This window comes from Chiloscyllium plagiosum, chromosome 42, assembly GCF_004010195.1.
Source record: "Chiloscyllium plagiosum isolate BGI_BamShark_2017 chromosome 42, ASM401019v2, whole genome shotgun sequence".
NCBI lineage: Eukaryota > Metazoa > Chordata > Chondrichthyes > Orectolobiformes > Hemiscylliidae > Chiloscyllium > Chiloscyllium plagiosum.
This window is the reverse complement of record NC_057751.1, coordinates 14642786-14663940: the sequence shown is the minus strand read 5'-3', so window position 1 is coordinate 14663940 and position 21155 is coordinate 14642786. Positions and strand designations below refer to the sequence as shown.

Below are 21155 nucleotides of genomic sequence, written 5' to 3'. Positions count from 1 at the left end.
AGGGAGCTTTACTCTGTATCTAACCCTGTGCTGTCCCTGTCCTGGGAGTGTTTGATGGGGGACAGTGTAGAGGGAGCTTTACTCTGTATCTAACCCCATGCTGTCCCTGTCCTGGGAGTGTTTGATGGGGGACAGTGTAGAGAGAGCTTTACTCTGTATCTAACCCTGTGCTGGACCTGACCTGTGGTTATTTGATGGGGACAGTGTCAAGGGAGCTTTACTTTTCGTGTAAAGAATAGAGAGAGTTTTTCTCTCTATCTAACACTGTGATGTTCCCGTCCTGGGTATGTCTGATGGGGACAAAATGGACGTGGTGATGTGCCTGAGTGCAGCCACTTCCAATGAATGGAACAGTAAATTTATATAAATTCACAGCCAGACTTGACTTTGCAGGTTCGAGTAGCCTATGAAGCCCACCTGAACCCAAATGGGATGCCCAGCGCGCGCGCACACACACACACACACACACACACAATCATTCCAGTCCCAATGTAGTTATGAGACCAATCTGTCTCACCTGGTTCGACACTTCCTGCATATCTCACAGGACTGCTCTCGCGAGCAGAACTTTCCTGTTTTGCACCGGCACACCGTGTTGTTCTGTGCAGAGCAGGGAGACACGACCTCCTGATCTGTGGAGCAACGCAGCAAGCAATTGAAATTGGTCCATTTGCAGGCAGAACAAAGGACGATCAATTCAAAGATGCTTCAGACTGATAGCATAGTAGGCCGGCAGGAGGCTGGAAGAAGACAGCAAGCCAGGCAGCATCAGCAGGTGGAGTGTTCTTCCAGCCTCCTGCCTGTCTACTTTGGGTTCCAGCATCTGCAGATTTGTTTTTGTGTCAGACAGATAGCATAGCACAGTGTGAACTTCTGTGCTGTAACATCTGACAAACCGAACCCTCTGACCTGGAGCTGAGGGAATTCAGAGTCACAGCTGGCGATACAGCTTCCTGATGGTCGCACACAAGGGTGGTAAAGACATCCCTTTCCAGAGCAAAGGTGACTTAATGCAAAGCAGAAACGTTTCAAAGTTTAACCCAGGAATAGTTTTAACTCTGACTTCTTACCTTCTCGACAAGAATGGCAGGCCAGGCAACTGTCTAGGCCATTAGGATATTCAGTATAGTCTTCTCTCTCAGTACAAGGTTGGCAATTGCCCCTGGTATAGAGCGTGTTACAGCTGTCAGCCACATAGGTTCCTGTAATCGGTGAGCAGGCCATTAACGAACAAGTCAGATCAATAACCACTCCCTTGCGATGAGGGGCGAGTTGGTCAAACTCAGTGGGGCATTTTAAAATGATTCACAAGTGACAGTAGTATTCCTTCACTGCAGATTCCACAATCACAGCAGTTCCATTCAAACACATAGCAATGCCCTCACTGGGCCACTCCCAGCTCTGTTCTGCACGCGTCAGTTAACTGAAGGTGAATGGCAATGGGGCTCAAGACAGACAGGTCTCCCGCTCCAAAGTGAAGGTAAGAACCCACTGTAATGTTCCCCGCGGTCACTTTGCCAACCAACCTGCAACATCTCAGTTCCAACATGACCATAAAACCACAAGATAGGAGGGGAGTTAGGCCATTCGGCCCATCTAAATGCGCATGCAGAGGGCAATGAGGTGCAATCCCCATCAATAGCCATTTCCCCAACCTGGGCAGCACCGAATCAGGACATTACCCCATGACTTTCTCCTCAAAGACCAACCATGGGATTGTTTGTGGCAGAGAGAGAGAGAGGGAGGAACTAGTGTTAAAGCTAACACCCCATTTAGTGGGACATGGTGCTGAGTATTATGCACCCCAACATTATCAGCATTAGCACTGTGTTTTATGGGAAAAGTAGGTTTGATGAACTGTACACCAATCAGCAGAGCCTCCCAGCAGCCCGTTGCCAGGCAACACAATTTGGTATCCATAGAAGGATTTGCATTTGAGGGTCTGGAAGCATCTGTAGACAGAGAAACAGAGTCATGGTCATATCTCCTTGAGGGGTGATGCCCAAAAGCCTGTCATCAGCAGGCCTCCAATTGCATGTTCAGCTCACTCCAGTCCAACAACAGAGCAGCTCCTCCCTAACAACGACATTCGGCCAGATTCGGGCAAGATTGGTGCTGGCGGGCAGAGGGGGAATGCTTTACTTTAGAAGCTAGCTCCCTCCTTTTTTACTGAGCATTCGAGTTAAGCTTGCAGCGGGTGTGACAATCCCAAGATCAGACCTCTTGTTCACGACCAGCTCCCAAGTACTGCCTCTGCCGTGAGACTATTTGCTCAATTAGGTATGGTCAACAGGGAAAAGATCCCGACTCACCTGCAGGACACTTGCGGCAGCACAGATTGGCTCTCACCGGGTAATAGTCCTCTTTCGAGCAATCAATATCTCGGGCAGTCCAGTTGTCCTGAGTCAGCGCACTCCAGGCCTGGTTTCCGATGTTCTGCTCTTCAGCCTGGTCATGCTTCCCGTGTTGGGGCAGCCCTTGAACTGGAACCTTAAGGGGACCAAGGAGGTTTGATAAAGTGAGGATGAATCCTTCAAAGCAAGGCCTCCAAAGGCATTTCACAAGCATTATCTGACACAGGCTCACAGGTCGACGTGAGGGAATACCCAAAGCGGCGCACAGGAAGATATTTTGTAAAGGAGGGGAAGAGACAGAGAGGTTGAAGGACCCACCTTTACTTTGAAAACCTTCCCTTTAATTTTGTGTGAAGAAACTGAAAAAAAGCAAACACAAATAGATATTGCCAGCTGAATGAGGATGCCAGAATCTGTTCAGTGTGCAGACAAGAGTGATAGAGATGTACAGCATGGAAACAGACCCTTCGGTCCAACTCCTCCATGCCAACCAGATGTCCAAACTTGCTGAGCCTTGTTCATACAAAAACTGATGGTAGGATTTACACAGGTCAATCACTTTAGCATTGAAAAGCTTTTCGGACTCAACAGTTCCTTTGGAATTTTTCTGGAAGTTACTGAATAAATATTTGCTTGGGGAACGCTCATGAGGCAAGACTTGCAAAGTTAATCCACAGTCTCCAAGATAAAGAACAACTTTACTCAGAGAGTAATGCCTTGCCTGCAACGGTAGTAGATTCGCCAAGTTTAAATGCATTTCAGTCGTCATTGGACAGTCAAATGGACGTACATGGAATAGTGAAGGTGGGATGGGCTTCAGATTAGTATGACAGGGCGGCGCAACATTGAGGGCTGAAGGGCCTGTACTGCGCTGTAATGTTCTATGTTCTATAACTGCAGTCACCAACAGTTAAGTCAAAAAACTGGGAACATTATTGTCAACGCTGAAGAAATGAGGGATGGTGGTGTTATGATTCCAGCTGCTGGTCGGACTGGACAAGTCAAATAGAGTCATAGAGTCATACAGATGTCCAGCACGGAAACAGACTCTTCGGTCCAACTTGTCCATGCCGACCCAGTCTAGTCCCACCTGCCAGCACCCGGCCCATATCCCTCCCAAACCCTTCCTATTCATATACCATCCAAATGCCTCTTAAATGTTGCAATTGTACCAGCCTCCACCACTTCCTCCGGCAGCTCATTCCATACACGTACCACCCTCTGTGTGAAAATCTTCAGGTGAAATATGACTTGATAGCTCATCAGTTCAATTCTTGCAATTTGGCCACCGTGTGGTCAGTCACTGATCATAGTCACATGAGACAGGCAATGTACTTTTAAATAAGAACCCGCATATGCTACACAGAAGTAAAGAAAATCCAGAAAAATAGACCAGAAGCAACAAAATAAAAGCTTCAACCCTGGTTTCTCAGTAAATATGATTTATAGCTGAAAATGTGTTGCTGGAAAAGCGCAGCAGGTAAGGCAGCATCCAGGAAACAGGAGAATCGACGTTTCGGGCATAAGCCCTTCTTCAGGCTTTTGCCCGAAACGTTGATTCTCCTGTTCCCTGGATGCTGCCTGACCTGCTGCGCTTTTCCAGCAACACATTTTCAGCTCTGATTTCCAGCATCTGCAGTCCTCGCTTTCTCCTCAAATATGATTTATACTCAATCCCAAGACAGTAGAGTGTCACTCTCACCCGAACTCTTTAATTTCTGAATGACAAGGTTGCGTCTGTCTTCCCACATGTCATAAAAGTTCAACTTTAAAACACTTCATCAATTGAATTACGAAGGAGATTGTTAATCGCTTAACTAAAGTCACATGCTTTCTTGAAAATTATGTTTGCACTCACGATTTAATAATGACTTCCTCGTCCTGTTTAAATTATGCCAAGTTCCCTTCACAGAATTCAAACAAAACTCACATACCTCTACTTTAGAATCTAAATTCCCAATAATAATACATAATTGAACCTTCTTCATGTCAAAATTGTGAGTATACCCGTCCTACTTTACTGGTCAGACCACAAAACGCTGATGGAAGGCTTGACATATAATCTTTGGCAGCAGAGATTAAAAAGCATTACAACAAATACTTTGTTGTGAACAAAACATTTCAGGGGGCGGGCTCTTCAAGGACCCCAACCCCCAAGGTTGTTGAAAAGAAAGGTAATTGTTAAAATTAATTCCAAGCTGTGTAATTTAATCTCTTTCAGTAGGGAACTTAAAAAAAATTCCAAAGAGCGAGTGCAGAAATGTACAGAGTAGCACCCCACTCCTCCTTTGAAATGTGGCACTGGAAGATGCCATTCAGTCCCCAAAACGTTCTGCAGCATTCAAAGAGATTGGGGCTGATTTCTATTTCAACTCCTGGAGCAGATCTGCCATGTAAAGCTTACGGGAAATGCGAGGATTAAACAGGTCTGCAGTCAGCCTCGTGATTATTAGTCAGCTCCATTTGTGGTTTTGTTATTGAGTCATTCACCTCTCCTTGTGTGTAATAATATCTCTGAGCAGGTTGATAAGAAAGTCTCTCTTCCTTCCCCCCTGAACTGAGGGAGTGGCACCTTGGATTGAAACACTCTAACGCTGTGAACTTTGCTCCACGAATACCACAGCTTCCAGTGATGAGATTACTTTCCCTACCTCTTTCTGCATGCGGTGCAGTTTGTCAGCAGAGCCATCAGGGATACAGCAGGGAGGTATGGGACTGGGTGGGGTGAGGAAATTTGCTTTGCGTCATCTGATTATGTTGAAGATAACTGAGCAACTCATTGTTATTCTTCCATCTTGAAGAAAACCAGTTTGTGCTGCTTTCATCCCTCTGTGGCCTTAACCCCTCCCCTTCTCAATCAATCTTCGGAGAACTCTGTGTTTGTCCAATTCTAGACTCTTGACCATCCCTCATACCCACTGAACTAATTTGGCAGGGGCATGGGAACCACATGAAGAGGTTAGCGGACAGGAAGGAGGCAGTAACTAAAACCTGTAGGGAACTAGATATTGAGGGCAGCATGACGAAGCGGAAGAGTAGGAAGGAAGTGGTTAATGAACGCAGAGGGACTGTGGTCTGAGGTGCATTTGTTTTAATGCAAGAAATATCGTAGGTGAGGCAGATGAACTTAGGCTTGGATTAGTCCCTGGGAGTATGATGTTATTGCTATGACTGAGACTTGGTTGAGAGAAGGGCATGATTGGCAACTAAATATCCCAGGATATCAATGCTTCAGATGGGAGAGAGAGGGAGGTAAAAGGGGTGGAGGAGTTGCATTACTGGTCAGAGAAGATATCACAGCTGTGCTGAGGGAGGGTACTATGGAAGACACGAGCAGTGAAGCAATATGAGCAGAGCTCAGAAATAGGAAGGGTGTGGTCACAATGTTGGGGCTATACTACAGGCTTCCCAACAGTGAGCGTGAGACAGAGGTACAAGTATGTAGAGCGAGAGAGAGAGAGTTCAGATGTCCAAATATAGAGAGAGATCAGAGAAAGATGTTGCAGCAACAGGTGGTAATAGGAGATTTTAATTTTTCCAACATTGACTGGGATTCACTTAGTGTTCGGGGTTTCGATAGAGCAGAATTTGTAAGGAGCATCTCGGAGGGTTTTCTAGAGTAATGTGTAAGGAGTCCAACTCGGGAAGAGGCCATACTGGATCTGGTGTTCGGAAATGAGCCCAGCCAGGTGGTTGGAGTTTCAGTGGGGGATTACTTTGGGAAGAGTGAACACAATTCTATAAGTTTTAGAACGCTCATGGAAAAAGACGAGAGTGGTCCGAAAGGAACAGCGCTAAATTGGGGGAAGGCCGACTCTACCAAAATTCCGGAGGAGCTGGGGAATGTGGATTGGGAGCAGCTGTTTGAAGGGGAATCCACATTCGATATGTGGGAGACTTTTAAAGAGAGGTTGATTCAAGTTCAGGAGAGTTATGTGAAAATGAGGGACAGACTTGACAAGATGAGGGAACCATAGATGACAGGTGAAATTGAGAGACTAGCTAAGAGGAAAAAGGAAGCGTACATAAGATCTAGGCGACTGAAGACAATCAAAACTTTGGAAAAATATTGGGAATGTAGGACCAATCTGAAACGAGGAGTTAAGAGCGCTAAAAGGGGTAATGAGATATCCTTAGTGAGCAGGGTTAAGGAAAACCCAAAGCCTTTTATTCATAATTAAGGAGTAAGACGGTAACTAGAGAAAGGGTTGGCCCACTCAAGGACAAAGGAAGAAGGTAATGCATGGAATCAGAGAAAATGGGTGAGATTCTTAATGAGCACTTTGCTTCGGTAATCACCAAGGAGAGGGTCATGGCAGATGTTGAGATTAGGGATAGATCTTTGATTACTCTCGATCAAGTCAGCATAAGGTGGGAAGAAGTTCTGTGTATTCTAAAAGGCATTAAGGTGGACAAGTCCCCAGGACCGGGTGGGATCGATCCCAGGTTACTGAGGAAAGCGAGAAAGGAAAGAGATGGGGCCTTAACAGGTATCTTTGTAGTATCCTTGAACACAGGTGAGGTCCTGGAGGACTGGAGAATTGCTAATGCTTTCCCCTTGTTTGAGAAGGGTAGCAGGAAAATTCCAGGTTATTATCAACTGGTAAGCCTGTTGTCAGTGGTAGGGACGTTGCTGGAGAAGATACTGAGGGATAGGATCTATCCCCATTTGGAAGAAAATGGGCTTATCAGTGATGGGCAGCATTGTTTTGTGCAGTGAAGATCATATTCTACAAACCTAACAGAATTCTTTGAAGAGGTGACAAAGTTGTTTGATGAGGGAAAGGATGTAGACGTCATATACATGGACTTGTAGGCTGATGGAGAAGGTGAAGTCGCAATGGGTCCAGGGTATTCTTGTTAGATGAATTGAGAACTGGCTGGGCAACAGGAAACAGAGTAGTAGTGGAAGGGAGCTTCTTAAAATGGAGACCTGTGACCACTGGTGTCCCACAGGGATGTGTGTTGGGACCGCTGTTGTTTGTAATATACATAAATAATTTGGAGGAAGGTGTAGGTTGCCTCATTAGCAAGTTTGCAGATGACATTAAGATTGATGCAGTAGCAGGTAGTGAAGGGGACTGTCAGAGAATACTGCAGAATATACATAGATTGGAGAGTTGGGTAGACAAATGGCAGATGGAGTTCAATCCAGATAAATGCGAGGTGATGCATTTTGGAAGATGCAACTCCAGAGCGAACTATATGGTAAATGGAACAGTTCTGGGGAAAATTGAAATACAGAGATTTGGGTATTCAGGTCCATTGTTTCCTGATGGTGGCAACACAAGTCAGTAGAGCAGTCAAGAAGGCATACGGCATGCTTTCCTTCATTGGACAGGGTATTGAGTACAAGAGTTAGCAGGTCATGTTACAGTTGTATTGGACGTTGGTTCAGCTGTATTTGGAATACTGTGTACAGTTCTGGATGTCACATTACCAAAAGGGTGTGTATGTTTTGGAGAGGGTGCAGAGGAGATTCACCAGGATGTTACCTGGTACGGAGGTGCTCGCTGTGAGGAGAGGTTGAGGACATTAGGATTATTTTCATTAGAAAGATGGAGATTGAGGGGGTTTCTGACTGAGGCCTACAAAAGCATGAGAGGTGTAGACAGAGTAGACAGCAAGAAGCTTTTTCCCACAATTACTTGGGATCCCGAGTTCAAAGTGAGAGGGGAAAAGTTCAGGGAGATATGCATGGAAAGTTCGTCACTCAGAGGGTGGTGGGTGCCAGGAACGCATTGCCAGCGGAGGTGGTAGAGGCGGGCACGATAGCCTCACTAAAGATGTATCTGGGCAGATACATGAATGGGCAGGGAGCAAAGGGACACAGATCGTTAGAAAATAGGCAGCAGATTTAGACAGAGGATCTGGATCAGCGCAGGCTTGGAGGGCTGAAGGGCCTGTTCCCGTGCCGGAATGTTCTTTGTTCTTTGAAGCCATGCCTTTACTGCCTGAACGCTAAACTCTGGAATTTCATCTCAAAACTTTCTCTTCCTTTATAGCGTTTGTCATTTTGGATACCTTGCCCTAATATGCACAGACTGGTTTGGTGTCAGAAGGCTGTCCCTAGGAGGTTGACAGTATGGAAGGCAGAAATGCAAGTTGTTCCTTTGATTATTTTTCAAAAAAACTACAAGAGCTGAATGCAGAACCTAAAATGACACATGAATTCACTGCCGGAGCTGTCCGGATGCACACACAAAACAATACGTCACAATGTTGCATCAGCCGTTTCCCTGAATGATCCCATTTTTTTTCTGAGAATGATGCAAGTCATCCCATGCCCACAAGTTGAACTGGCCTTCAACTTCCTGCACAACAACAAGCAGGCAAGGGAAGCACCAACTTTAAAAGTCACAAGACACCGACTTTAAAAGCAGACAAGGAGGGTGGGAGCATGTCTACCAATGCAGTTATACTTCAGTTAACAACGCTGAATTTGAATGTACTGTATACTGTGACAGGCAGCAGTGAGGTCAAGGCCAGGACTGACCCTCTGGTACTGGATCTCAGCATTCAGCACTGCACCTCCAACTTCGCAGCACTCCCTCAGTACCGCTTCTTTGGCAGCATGGTACTCCCGCAGCAGTGACCCTCCAACAGTGCAGTACTCCTGCGGCACTGACCCTCAGACAGTGCGGCACTCCCTCAGTACTGATCCTCCGACAGTGTGGCACTCCCTCAGTACTGACCCTCCGACAGTGCAGCACTGCCTCAGTACTGACCCTCCGACAGTGCGGCCCTCCCTCAGCACTGACCCTCCGACAGTGCAGCACTCCCTCAGTACTGACCCACTGACAGTGTGGCGCTCCGTCAGTACTCACCCTCCAACAGTGCGGCACTCCCTCAGCACTGACTCTCCGACAGTGTGGCACTCCCTCAGTATTGACCCTCCGACAGTCCGGCACTTCCTCAGCACTGACCCTCTGACAGTGCGGCACTCCCTCAGTATTGACCTTCTGACAGTGTGGCGCTCCCTCAGTACTCATCCTCTGACGGTGCAGCACTCCCTCAGTCCTGACCCTCTGACAGTGTGGCACTCCCTCAGTACTGACCCTCCGACAGTGCAGCACTCTCTCAGCACTGATCCTTTGACAGTGTGGCACTCCCTCAGTCCTGACCCTCTGGCAGTGTGGCACTCCCTCAGTACAGAATCTCTGGCATTGCAGCCCTTCAAATGACTCAGTGATGAAAGAGGCACACACAGAACCAGGTCTCAAGTTGGACTGATGGATTTCATTTTGTTCACGACATGTTCAATAAATAAATATTTCACCTCTTGTTGCTGGAACCTTTGGCAGAGCCCTATAATGCACGATTGGCGCTTGTACATTCCCATTTTGGAAAAAAAAGGGAGATTCCACCACACAATAGACTTCCATATCCCGGGGCAACATGAAATCATTCCACAGCTAAACCAAAGACCACTGCTTTAAATGTTTTGAAGTATACATCTGGAGACCCTTGTCTCTGCCACTTACATTCCAGTAACAAATATTAAAAATACAGGACATTGCAGATTGTGAAGAACACCCTTTCCAGACAGAATCTTTACATTTGCAACAGGGAGGTCAATTGAAAGTGAGTTCCTGTGACAGGAAACGCAATTTAAGGAATGCAATTCAAGTTCAGAACTTGTTAAGTGTCACTGTTCAGCGTAGGTCTAATGAAGCACATTCATATCTTTCTGGTGACTTGTTAAACACAGCCCAGTGGTGAGGACTCTAACTTCTGAGTGTTGTGCATTCAAATCCCCATTCTTGGCCGCAAATTTCAAAGGTCAAACGTACAGCTTGTCAGGAGCACTGCCTTTCAGTTGAGAGCTCAGTCTCCTTCTTGCGCTGCTTGTAAATGTCCCTCAGGGTGGTGGGGGGGAGAGAGGATTTCCAAAGGAAAAATGGGGTATTTCTCCCCCTGTCAGACCTGGCTGACATGCACCCTTCAACCAACATCAACAACATGACCATATTGCTGCAATCAGCTTGGCCGCTGCGATTCCAACAAACATTGACTACATTTCGAAAAGTACGTCACTGGGGGACATCCAGAGGGTGTTTGTAGCTTTTTGCTGTTTTCTGCATTCATGTCACTTGCTCGGCCATTGTCCATCCCAAGGTGACCTGGAGAGGGTACTGTGCCGTTTGGGAGTTCTAGGCATTTGACTCAATGACACTGAAAACGTGGTGATATATTTGCAAATCAGGACGGTGAGTGGCATGGAGGGGAACGTGCAAGGGGTGGTGTTCCCGGATATCTGCTGCCCCTTGTCCTTCTAGATGGTCATGGTCATGGGTTTGGAAGGTGCTGTCTCAGGAGCCTTGGTGAACATCTTGAAGATGGTACACACTGCTGCAGCTCTGTGTGGTCATGGCGGGAGTGAAAGCGTGGTCAACCAAGCAAGCTGCTTTTGCACGGATCTTCTTGCATGCCATTAGAATTTGTACTTGTCCAGAATATTTCAATATCATAAGGCCATAGGCCATAGTAAAAGACATTCAACCCATTGAGTCTGCTCCACCATTCAATCATGGCTGATAGGTTTTTCAGCCTCATTTTCCTGCTTTCTCCACATAACCTTTGATCCTCTTGGCAATCAAGGACTTATCTATCACAGTCTTAAATATACTCAATGACCTGGCCTCCTCAGCCTTCTGTGACAATGAATTCCACAGATTCCCCACTCTCTGGCTAAAGGCGTTTCTCCTTATCTCCATTCTAAAAGGTCTTCCCTTCACTCTATGGCTGTGCCCTTGGGTCCTAGTTTCTCCTACCAATGGAAACATCTTCCCAACATCCAATCTGTCCAGGCCATTCAGTGCTCTGAAAGTTTCAATCAGATCGCCCCTCATCCTTCTAAACTCCATCGAGCCTTTTACATTTTTTTTAGATTACATTACATTACAGTGTGGATACAGGCCCTTCGGCCCAACAAGTCCACACCGACCCGCCGAAGCGCAACCCACCCATACCCCTACATTTATCCCTTAACTAACACTACGGGCAATTTATCATGGCCAATTCACCTGACCTGCACATCTTTGGACTGTGGGAGGAAACCGGAGCACCCGGAGGAAACCCACGCAGACACGGGGAGAACGTGCAAACTCCACACAGTCGGTCGCCTGAGGCAGGAATTGAACCCGGGTCTCTGGCACTGTGAGGCAGCAGTGCTAACCACTGTGCCATCGTGCTGCCCACCAGGGTCCTCAAACGTTTCTCATATGTTAAGCCTTTCATTCCTGGGATCACTCTCGTGAACCTCTTGTGGACTGGTTCCAAGGACAATATATCTTTGCTGATGTGTGGGGCCCAAGATTGCACACAATACTCGAAATACGGTCTGACTAAAACATGGTCCACTGTATTTCTGGCTTGTCCAATTCAGTTTCTGGTCCATCATAACCCCCAGAGTGATGATAGTGGAGCATTCAATGATGGCAATGTCACTGAATCTTATTTCTTCATTTTTCTCCCCCGAAGAATTTGTACTTAAGAATCTGTACCTCTGTATACATAAGACAGTGCAGTAAATGGCGACTTGTAAACTTTTCCCTGTACTCATTTAAGTACATGTGACAATAAAGTTAATTCTAAGAACATCAAGGGATAATGGGTGCCACAGTGGCTCAGTGGTTAGTAGTGCTGCCTCACAGCACCAGGGACTTGGGTTCGATTCCAGCCTTGGGCGACTGTCTGGGTGGAATTTGCGTATTGTGTTTGTTGGGTTTTCTCCGGGTGCTTTGGTTTCCTCTCACAGTCCAAAGATGTGCAGATTAGCTGGATTGGCCGTAGGAAATGCAGGGATACAGGTTGAAGGTAGGGGGCAGGTCTGGGTGGGATACACTTCGGAGGGTCAGTGTAGACTTGATGGGCTGAATGGCCTGCTTCCACACTGTAGAGATTCTGTGATGCTTAGATTCTGTCCGTTTGAAGATGGTCATTGCCTGACAATTGTGTGTGGTGCAAAAGTTACTTGTCGCTTGCCAGTCAAGCCGGAATATTGTCGAGGTATTGCAACATATTAGATTAGATTCCCTCCAGTATGGAACAGGCCTATGGCCCAACAAGTCCACACTGACCCTCCGAAGGGGAACTCACCCAGACCCATTCCTGTTCCCTATATTTAAACCTGACGAATGCACCGAACACTATGGGCAATTTAGCATGGCCATTGCAACATATGGACTCGAACTGCTTCAGTACCTGAGCTGTTGCACATTATGCTGAATATTGTGAAACCCCAGCAGGGATCACCACTAATCCCATCCGGTCATCCTTAGCTGATCTTGGTCAAATAAGATTCCAGACCCACACTTACGACCTTCTGACAGGAGGATGATCATTGATGAAACAGCTGAAAATAGATGGGCTTGGGACATTACACTGAAGAACTCATGCAAAGACAGCCTGGTGTTGGGATAAATGGCCACCAACAAACACAACCATCTTCCTTTGTGCTCAGTATGACTTGAACCAGAGGAGTATTTTTCCCTGATTTCCATTGAGTCTAATTTTGCTCGGGCTCCATTGCGATCTGGCTGATGTTATTGCTTGACACGTCAGTTCCCAGACTGAAATCCAGTTTGAAAGATCACATTTTTTTGTTTTTTTTCCCCCAAGGTTTCAATGAGGTGGTGGTCTCTCATTAAAACGCGAGCACACAATGTTGCAGAATTGGATTTAACAACAAAGCTAAAGTTTATGATGCAAAAGAAATGAGGATAAAATTGAATAAGCCAAACTATTTACATTTAACACAAGTTTAAAGATTTAAAAACAAACCTGAAGTACAATTCCATACATCCCAAGTTTGGAGGTTGCTGGTGTTGGACTGAGGTGGAGAAAGTTAAAAATCACACAACACCAGGTTATAGTTCAACAGGTTTATTTGGAAGCACGAGGTTTCGGAGCACTGTTCATTTGAGAATGTAACTTTTTTAAAAAGGTTCTGTGATTTACATATGAAAGAACTGATACCAACATGGTCATTCTAAAAGATGAGAAACTGAAACAATCCAGGTCTTTTTCAATATATAATTTCAGTTAAATCACAGTGTAAACCTTTGCTATAAATTCTGTGTCTTACAATCTTATTCTCCACAACCACCTGCTGAAGGAGCAGTGCTCCGAAAGCTAGTGCTCCTAAATAAATCTGTTGGACTATCACCTGGTGTTGTGTGATTTTTAACTTTCTACATCCCAAAAGCACTCTTTTCCAGGACTCACACTGGAGAAAGTGTGGTAGAGAAAGAAATTATTTTTCTGCCACTTTGCTAGGGCTAAATCTAACAGTGATTTCAACTCCCAGTCTTCAGATTTCGATTGCCTCTTGCTGGTGCCTTCATACATCTCAACTTAAATTGTCTCAGCTTCAAAAAAAACCCACTTCAGGGTTGAGCCAAACACTTCTGGACTAAGTTAAAAATCACAATTTCAATATATAATTTCAGTTACATCACATTGTAAACGTTTGCTATAAATTCTGTGTCCTATGATCTTATATTCCACAACCACCTGATGAAGGAGCAGCGCTCTGAAAGCTAGCACTTCCAAATAAATCTGTTGCACTATAATCTGGTGTTGGGTGATTTTTAATTTTGTCTACCCCAGTCCAACCCCGGCATCCCAAATCATGACTTCTGGACTCAGATTTTTACTCACCTCCTTACACTGAGGGGGTAATCTACTTCTTAACAATTCGACACTATCTTCACCCTTTCTCAAGAACAACTGCTTTACACATTCAGCTTCAGCTAAGACTTCTGCAAAACTGCTTAACAGAAAATTTAAAAAGTTATCATTTTCAATCGACTTTTCCTATTCAAAAGGAAAAAACGATTCCTGACTTTCTAAGTTGAAAATTGAATGCACAACTGTTAACTTTGATGAATGGTAAAAATTCTCCCACAGTGAAACAAAAACCTACTACTCTCCCAGAAATCTCTCTCACACAGTGTTTTAAAATAAATTACCATGGCGAGAGAAATGCTTACAAGATAATCATTAAACCTCTCAAATGTACAGGAAACACATATGCCACCAGTTCAAACTTCAAAAAAGCCAAAATTACATAAAAATATGTATAAATCAAACACATTACACGACAGCTTCTTATAACACACTCAGTCAAATGCAGCCTTGATGTCAAGGGCAGCCACTGTCATCTCCTGTATGTTTGTAACTAGAAGGAGGCAAGCATCAAAATATAAGATCATCCTCGATTTGACCAACCTTTGGATGACGTAAAATCAAACAGGGAGTGCCAAATGAGGCAATCACATTCCAATCAACTGGCAAACAACCTCAACAGGCCTCTACACTTCCTGTCCTGTGCCGAGGCAATGGCTTTCTGATATCAAGCTCTGACCAAAACTGATCCCACTTCTGGTTGGCAGTGAAGATTTGGTCATTTTGGTGTGAGTCTGGAGTCTTATTTTACCCAGATCAGCTAAAGGTGACAGGATGGGATCAGTGGTGATCCCTGCTGGGGTTTCACAATTTAACACAACTTTAAATCTTGCCTAGGAATCAGAGTGGACACTAGCAAGAAGGACACAAGTTCATTTATTTTTCTTTAATCTTCTGCGGGGCCTGAAAGTCCTGGCAGAGACTAAAAAGTGGCAGATCAGTTCTTGGCATCTGACAAGGTAGAAATCGCACGACTTGATACATTCCAGGTCCCACCCATTTAACCTTCCAACATTGCTCAAGACTGACGCATCGAATATCATCAAAATTTCATATGGCAACAGAATCAGTTGTAAACATTTGTTGGAGAGGAATGAAAAAACATTCTGTGCTCATTGTGTTGGAGAAATCACTATGAAACCAACTATTGGAAAAAAAACCAGAAAGACCAACTGTTCTGGCATAAGTGTTGAACTCGGACATAATGAAAACACAGCCAACCCAGTCAGTCACCAAGACCTATAAGCCCACAACTAAGCACCTGCACTCACCATCCCACTTAGCATTCCATCCGCCATCTTTAACTTTCACTCTCTCCATCACAGAATTACAGTGCAGTACCACGGACCAACGAGAACAATAACTGGCCTTTGTGTTACCTTCTAATCCCATGATCTCCACCTTTAGAAGGACAAGGGCAGAAAACAGGTGGAAACGCTATCCAGTTGCAAGTTCGCCTCTAACCCACTCACCATTCTGACTTGGAAGTATATTGCTGGTTAGTGTCATTTTGTCAAAATCCTGGAATTCCCTCCCCAATCGCATTATGGGTCTGCTGGCACCCCAAGGACCACAGCAGTTCAAGTAAGTAGCTCATTACCACCTTCTTCAGGGCAATTTAGAATTGGTCATCCCAGGAATCAGTCTGAGGAACTTCCATGACACTCTGTCTTTCACAAGTATGTCCTTCCTAAGGTAAAGGGGACAAAACTGGACACAGTTCTTCAGCTGTGCTTTCACCAAGGCTCTACTGAACTGCAGCAAGGAATCCGTTCTCCAATTCTCTGGTGACGAAGGCCAAAACCTAACTGTGACTATGAACAAAAGTCTTCCAAAATGATATAAATTGTTTGTTGTTTTACACAATGCGAATGCAGAAAAGCTGGACTATTTTCTAAGGAGATAATATTCATACTTTTGACAAATACTGTCATGAACAGGTATAGAACATATTGTAAAAACATTAATGTAAGGTTGTCCTTCATACTGAGAATATTGGGTAAGCACCATGCTGTAATTGTACACAGCACTGGCAACACCAAACCTAGGATTACTGCAAGCATTTCGGAGCACCAACATGCTGGAATGGTGTACTAACCCTGGAGGACATGCAGCACAGACTGACCTAAAAATTAGCTAAAAGGATCAAATTACAAGGAGAGATTCCACTCGGGAGGGTTGTATTCCCTGGAAATCACAGGTTGAAGGTGTTTTGTCAAAATTTTCAAAATACATAGTGGAATAGGGAGAGTAGATAACGAGAAACTGCTTGGCCAGTCAGGGATTCTAGAACTAGGGGTAACAGACCAAAGATTAGAGCGAGATCCTTCAGGAGTGAAATTATCAAACACTTCGACAGGCAGAGGATGATAGGAGTTTGGAATTTTCTTCTGCAAATGGCAATTGATATTAATTCAGTTGTTAATTCTAATAATAGATGGTTGTGATCCAAAGGTATTAAGGGATGCAGGGCAAAGATGGGTCTTTGGACCGAGGTCACGGTCTTGCTGAATGGCAGTGGGAAAGTTTGAGGGGCTGAATTATCTGCCCCTAGTCCTCTGACCTTACATGCGTTCACTCCTAAATCCACACGAATCAAGAGCAGGACATTTGGACCTTCAAGCCTGGGTCACCATTTGGTAAGAGCATAGCTGATCTGATGGTGGCCTCAACTCCACTTGCCCCATCCCCTCCCTTGTCAATCCAGAGTCTGCTTTAAAAATATTCAATGATACTGTCTCTATCACTCACTGGGAACCAGGTCCCATGTAACCATGACCCTCGAAAATATCCTCCTCATTCTCCATCTTTGAATTTGTAAATGGTGTCTTCCTGTCCCTGTCTTGCCCACGGTCTTTCAGCATTCACAGGACAAATTTCCTTCAGGATCTGATATGTCCCATTCATCTCCCTTCCCATTCTTAACTGCAAAGGACATAGGCCCAGCAAGTCCTGCCATTCCCAGAACATTCCCCAGCCAGGAATCAGGAGTGAGCTTTCTCCAAACGTATTTATTTCCTTTTTTTTAAAAACGAGGAGACCAAAACTGCACACAATATTTGAAATGCTCCAAATGCTCTGTGAAACAGGAGTACAACATCCCAACATTTCTATCCCATTCCCCCCTACACCATTTGCCCTCACAGTTCTTGGATAAATTCATCCCGCAGCACATAAAATGAAATCACCAGAAGAGAACACATTTGCGCGGAGAGCTAAACGTTTTGTCAAAGAATTTGGTTTTAAGGAGTGCCTGAAAGGATTAAGGAGAGGTCTGGGGAATTCCGAAGTTTCCGGGCCTCAGCAGCTGAAGGCAAATCTGCCGATGGTGACAGGGAGGCAGTAAAGGAGGGCAAGGAGCTGGCCAGAGAGAGGGGTGAGCCCTTACAGCTCCTCAGCATTCCCTGCCCCAGCTCCAGGGTACTTGAGGAGCTCTCTTGAAAGAACCAAGGAATGAATTAGCGCAAGTGGAGTTGACACGGCCAGGGCGATAGAAGGTCCTGCATACACAGCCAGGGCTCTGAGAGGGCCCTATACACACGGCCAGGGCTCTGAGAGGGTCCTGTACACACAGCCGGGGCTCTTAGAGGGTCCTGTACACACAGTCAGGGCTCTGAGAGGGTCCTGTACACACAGCCAGGGCTCTGAGAGGGTCCTGGACACACAGCCAGGGCTCTAAGAGGGCCCTATACACATGGCCAGGGCTCTGAGAGGGTCCTGTACACACAGCCAGGGCTCTGAGAGGGTCCTGTACACACAGTCAGGGCTCTGAGAGGGTCCTGTACACACAGCCAGGGCTCTGAGAGGGTCCTGTACACACGGTCAGGGCTCTGAGAGGGTCCTGTGTACACAGCCAGGGCTCTGAGAGGGTCCTGTACACACGGCCAGGGCTCTGAGAGGGTCCTGTAGACACAGCCAGGGCTCTGAGAGGGTCCTGTACACACAGTCAGGGCTCTGAGAGGGTCCTGTGTACACAGCCAGGGCTCTGAGAGGGTCCTGTACACACGGCCAGGGCTCTGAGAGGGTCCTGTAGACACAGCCAGGGCTCTGAGGGGTCCTGTACACACAGCCAGGGCTCTGAGAGGGCCCTATACACATGGCCAGGGCTCTGAGAGGGTCCTGTACACACAGCCAGGGCTCTGAGAGGGCCCTATACACATGGCCAGGGCTCTGAGAGGGTCCTGTACACACAGCCAGGGCTCTGAGAGGGTCCTGTACACACAGTCAGGGCTCTGAGAGGGTCCTGTACACACAGCCAGGGCTCTGAGAGGGTCCTGTACACACAGTCAGGGCTCTGAGAGGGTCCTGTGTACACAGCCAGGGCTCTGAGAGGGTCCTGTACACACGGCCAGGGCTCTGAGAGGGTCCTGTAGACACAGCCAGGGCTCTGAGAGGGTCCTGTACACACAGTCAGGGCTCTGAGAGGGTCCTGTACACACAGCCAGGGCTCTGTGAGGGTCCTGTACACACAGCCAGGGCTCTGAGAGGGTCCTGTACACACAGCCAGGGCTCTGAGAGGGCACTATACACACGGCCAGGGCTCTGAGAGGGTCCTGTACACATAGTCAGGGCTCTGAGAGGGTCCTGTACACACAGTCAGGGCTCTGAGAGGGTCCTGTACACACAGCCAGGGCTTTGAGAGGGTCCTGTGTACACATGCAGGGCTCTGAGAGGGTTCTGTGTACAGAATCAAGACTCTGAGAGTGTCCTGTGTACACAGCCAGGGCTCTGAGAGGGTCCTGTATACAGAATCAAGACTCTGAGAGGGTCCTGTGTACACAGCCAGGGCTCCTGAGAGGGTCCTGTGTACAGAATCAAGACTCTGAGAGGGTCCTGTGTACACAGCCAGGGCTCTGAGAGGATCCTGTGTACAGAATCAAGACTCTGGGAGGGTCCTGTGTACACAGCCAGGGCTCTGGGAAGGTCCTGTGTACACAGCCAGGGCTCTGAGAGGGTCCTGTGTACAGAACCAGGGCTCTGAGAGGGTCCTGTGTATACAACCAGGGCTCTGAGAGGGTCCTGTGTACAGAATCAGGGCTCTGAGAGGGTCCTGTGTATACAGCCAGGGCTCTGAGAGGGTCCTGTACACACAGCCAGGGCTTTGAGAGCGTCCTGTATCCAGAATCAGGGCTCTGAGAGGGTCCTGTGTACATATCCAGGGCTCTGAGAGGGTCCTGTGTACAGAATCAAGACTCTGAGAGAGTCTTGTGTACACAGCCAGGGCTCTTAGAGGGTCCTATCTACACAGCCAGGGATATGAGACGGTCCTGTACACACAGCCAGGGCTCTGAGAGGGTCCTGTACACACAGCCAGGGCTCTGACAGGGTCCTGTGTACAGAATCAGGGCTCTGAGAGGGTCCTATCTACATAGCCAGGGATCTGAGAGGGTCCTGTGTACACAGCCAGGGCTCTGAGAGGGTCCTATCTACACAGCCAGGGCTCTGAGAGGGTCCTGTACACACAGCCAGGGCTCTGAGAGGGTCCTGTGTACACAGTCAGGGCTCTGAGAGGGTCCTATGTACACAGTCAGGGCTCTGAGAGGGTCCAGTGTACAGAATCAAGACTCTGAGAGGGTCCTGTGTACACAGCCAGGGCTCTGAGAGGGTCCTGTGTACAGAATCAAGACTCTGAGAGGGTACTGTATACATAGCCAGGGCTCTGAGAGGGTGCTGTGTACACAGCCAGGGCTCTGAGAGGGTCCTGTGTACAGAACCAGGGCTCTTAGAGGGTCCTGTGTGTACAACCAGGGCTCTGAGAGGGTCCTGTGTACAGAATCAGGGCTCTGAGAGGGTCCTGTGTATACAGCCAGGGCTCTGAGAGGGTCCTGTACACACAGCCAGGGCTTTGAGAGCGTCCTGTGTACAGAATCAGGCTCTGAGAGGGTCCTGTGTACACATCCAGGGCTCTGAGAAGGTCCTGTGTACAGAATCAAGACTCTGAGAGGGTCCTGTGTACAGAACCAGGGCTCTTAGAGGGTCCTGTGTATACAACCAGGGCTCTGAGAGCGTCCTGTGTACAGAATCAGGGCTCTGAGAGGGTCCTGTGTATACAGCCAGGGCTCTGAGAGGGTCCTGTACACACAGCCAGGGCTTTGAGAGCGTCCTGTGTACAGAATCAGGGCTCTGAGAGGGTCCTGTGTACACATCCAGGGCTCTGAGAAGGTCCTGTGTACAGAATCAAGACTCTGAGAGGGTCCTGTGTACACAGCCAGGGCTCTGAGAGGATCCTGTGTACAGAATCAAGACTCTGAGAGGGTCCTGTGTACACAGCCAGGGCTCTGAGAGGATCCTGTGTACAGAATCAAGACTCTGAGAGGGTCCTGTGTACACAGCCAGGGCTCTGAGAGGATCCTGTGTACAGAATCAAGACTCTGAGAGGGTCCTGTGTACACAGCCAGGGCTCTGAGAGGATCCTGTGTACAGAATCAAGACTCTGAGAGGGTCCTGTGTACACGGCCAGGGCTCTGGGAAGGTCCTGTGTACACAGCCAGGGCTCTGAGAGGGTCCTTTGTACAGAACCAGGGCTCTGAGAGGGTCCTGTGTACCGAATCAGGGCTCTGAGAGGGTCCTGTGTATACAGCCAGGGCTCTGAGAGGGTCCTGTACACACAGCCAGGGCTCTGAGAGGGTCCTGTGCACACAGCCAGTGAGGCACAGAGTTGCGGGAGAAAGTTTGCAAAGGGCAGGCCACAGGAACTCCGGGCGGCAGTGAATATTTGAGGGATCTTACTCACCAGGAACACAGACACCAACACAGCCAAGGACATGGTGCGGCCGCTGGGCTGGTACACACACTCTCTTGTCACCCACAACAACTCCCTCCAAGGCTCAGGCAGTCGGACAAAATAAATCAAAAGCCCCACCGTCCCCGGAGACAGCTGTGAACTGGCGACAGCTCGGGACGCGATCCTTCGCCAAAGCAACTCCAACCAACCAACCACCCGGCAGCGCTCCGTGAGGAAATGAGTCAGGATCCAACAATGTCAGTTTTCACACAGAGAGAGAGAGAGAAGAGGGAGGGACAGAAAGATGAAAGGGGGAGAAGGGGGGAGGGAGGCAGCCTGCTGAGAATCAGTGACAGGGAGGGGGTGGAAGATGAAGGGAGGAGGGA

The 21155-nt window shown here is 47.3% G+C and overlaps 1 protein-coding gene across 1 annotated transcript in view; it reads right to left on the bottom strand.

The window, feature by feature from the left end:
* The window catches only part of LOC122542975 (tumor necrosis factor receptor superfamily member 1A-like), a 47457-nt gene that overhangs the window by 13497 nt on the left and 12805 nt on the right, over positions 1 to 21155 (bottom strand). The window contains exons 4-8 of the mRNA XM_043681119.1: positions 20779 to 20873; positions 2673 to 2713; positions 2313 to 2490; positions 1071 to 1202; positions 518 to 632 (exon numbers count right to left, since the gene is read on the bottom strand). Of these exons, the coding sequence (XP_043537054.1) occupies positions 518 to 632; positions 1071 to 1202; positions 2313 to 2490; positions 2673 to 2713; positions 20779 to 20873 (561 nt within the window). The remainder of the gene's footprint in view (positions 1 to 517; positions 633 to 1070; positions 1203 to 2312; positions 2491 to 2672; positions 2714 to 20778; positions 20874 to 21155) is intronic.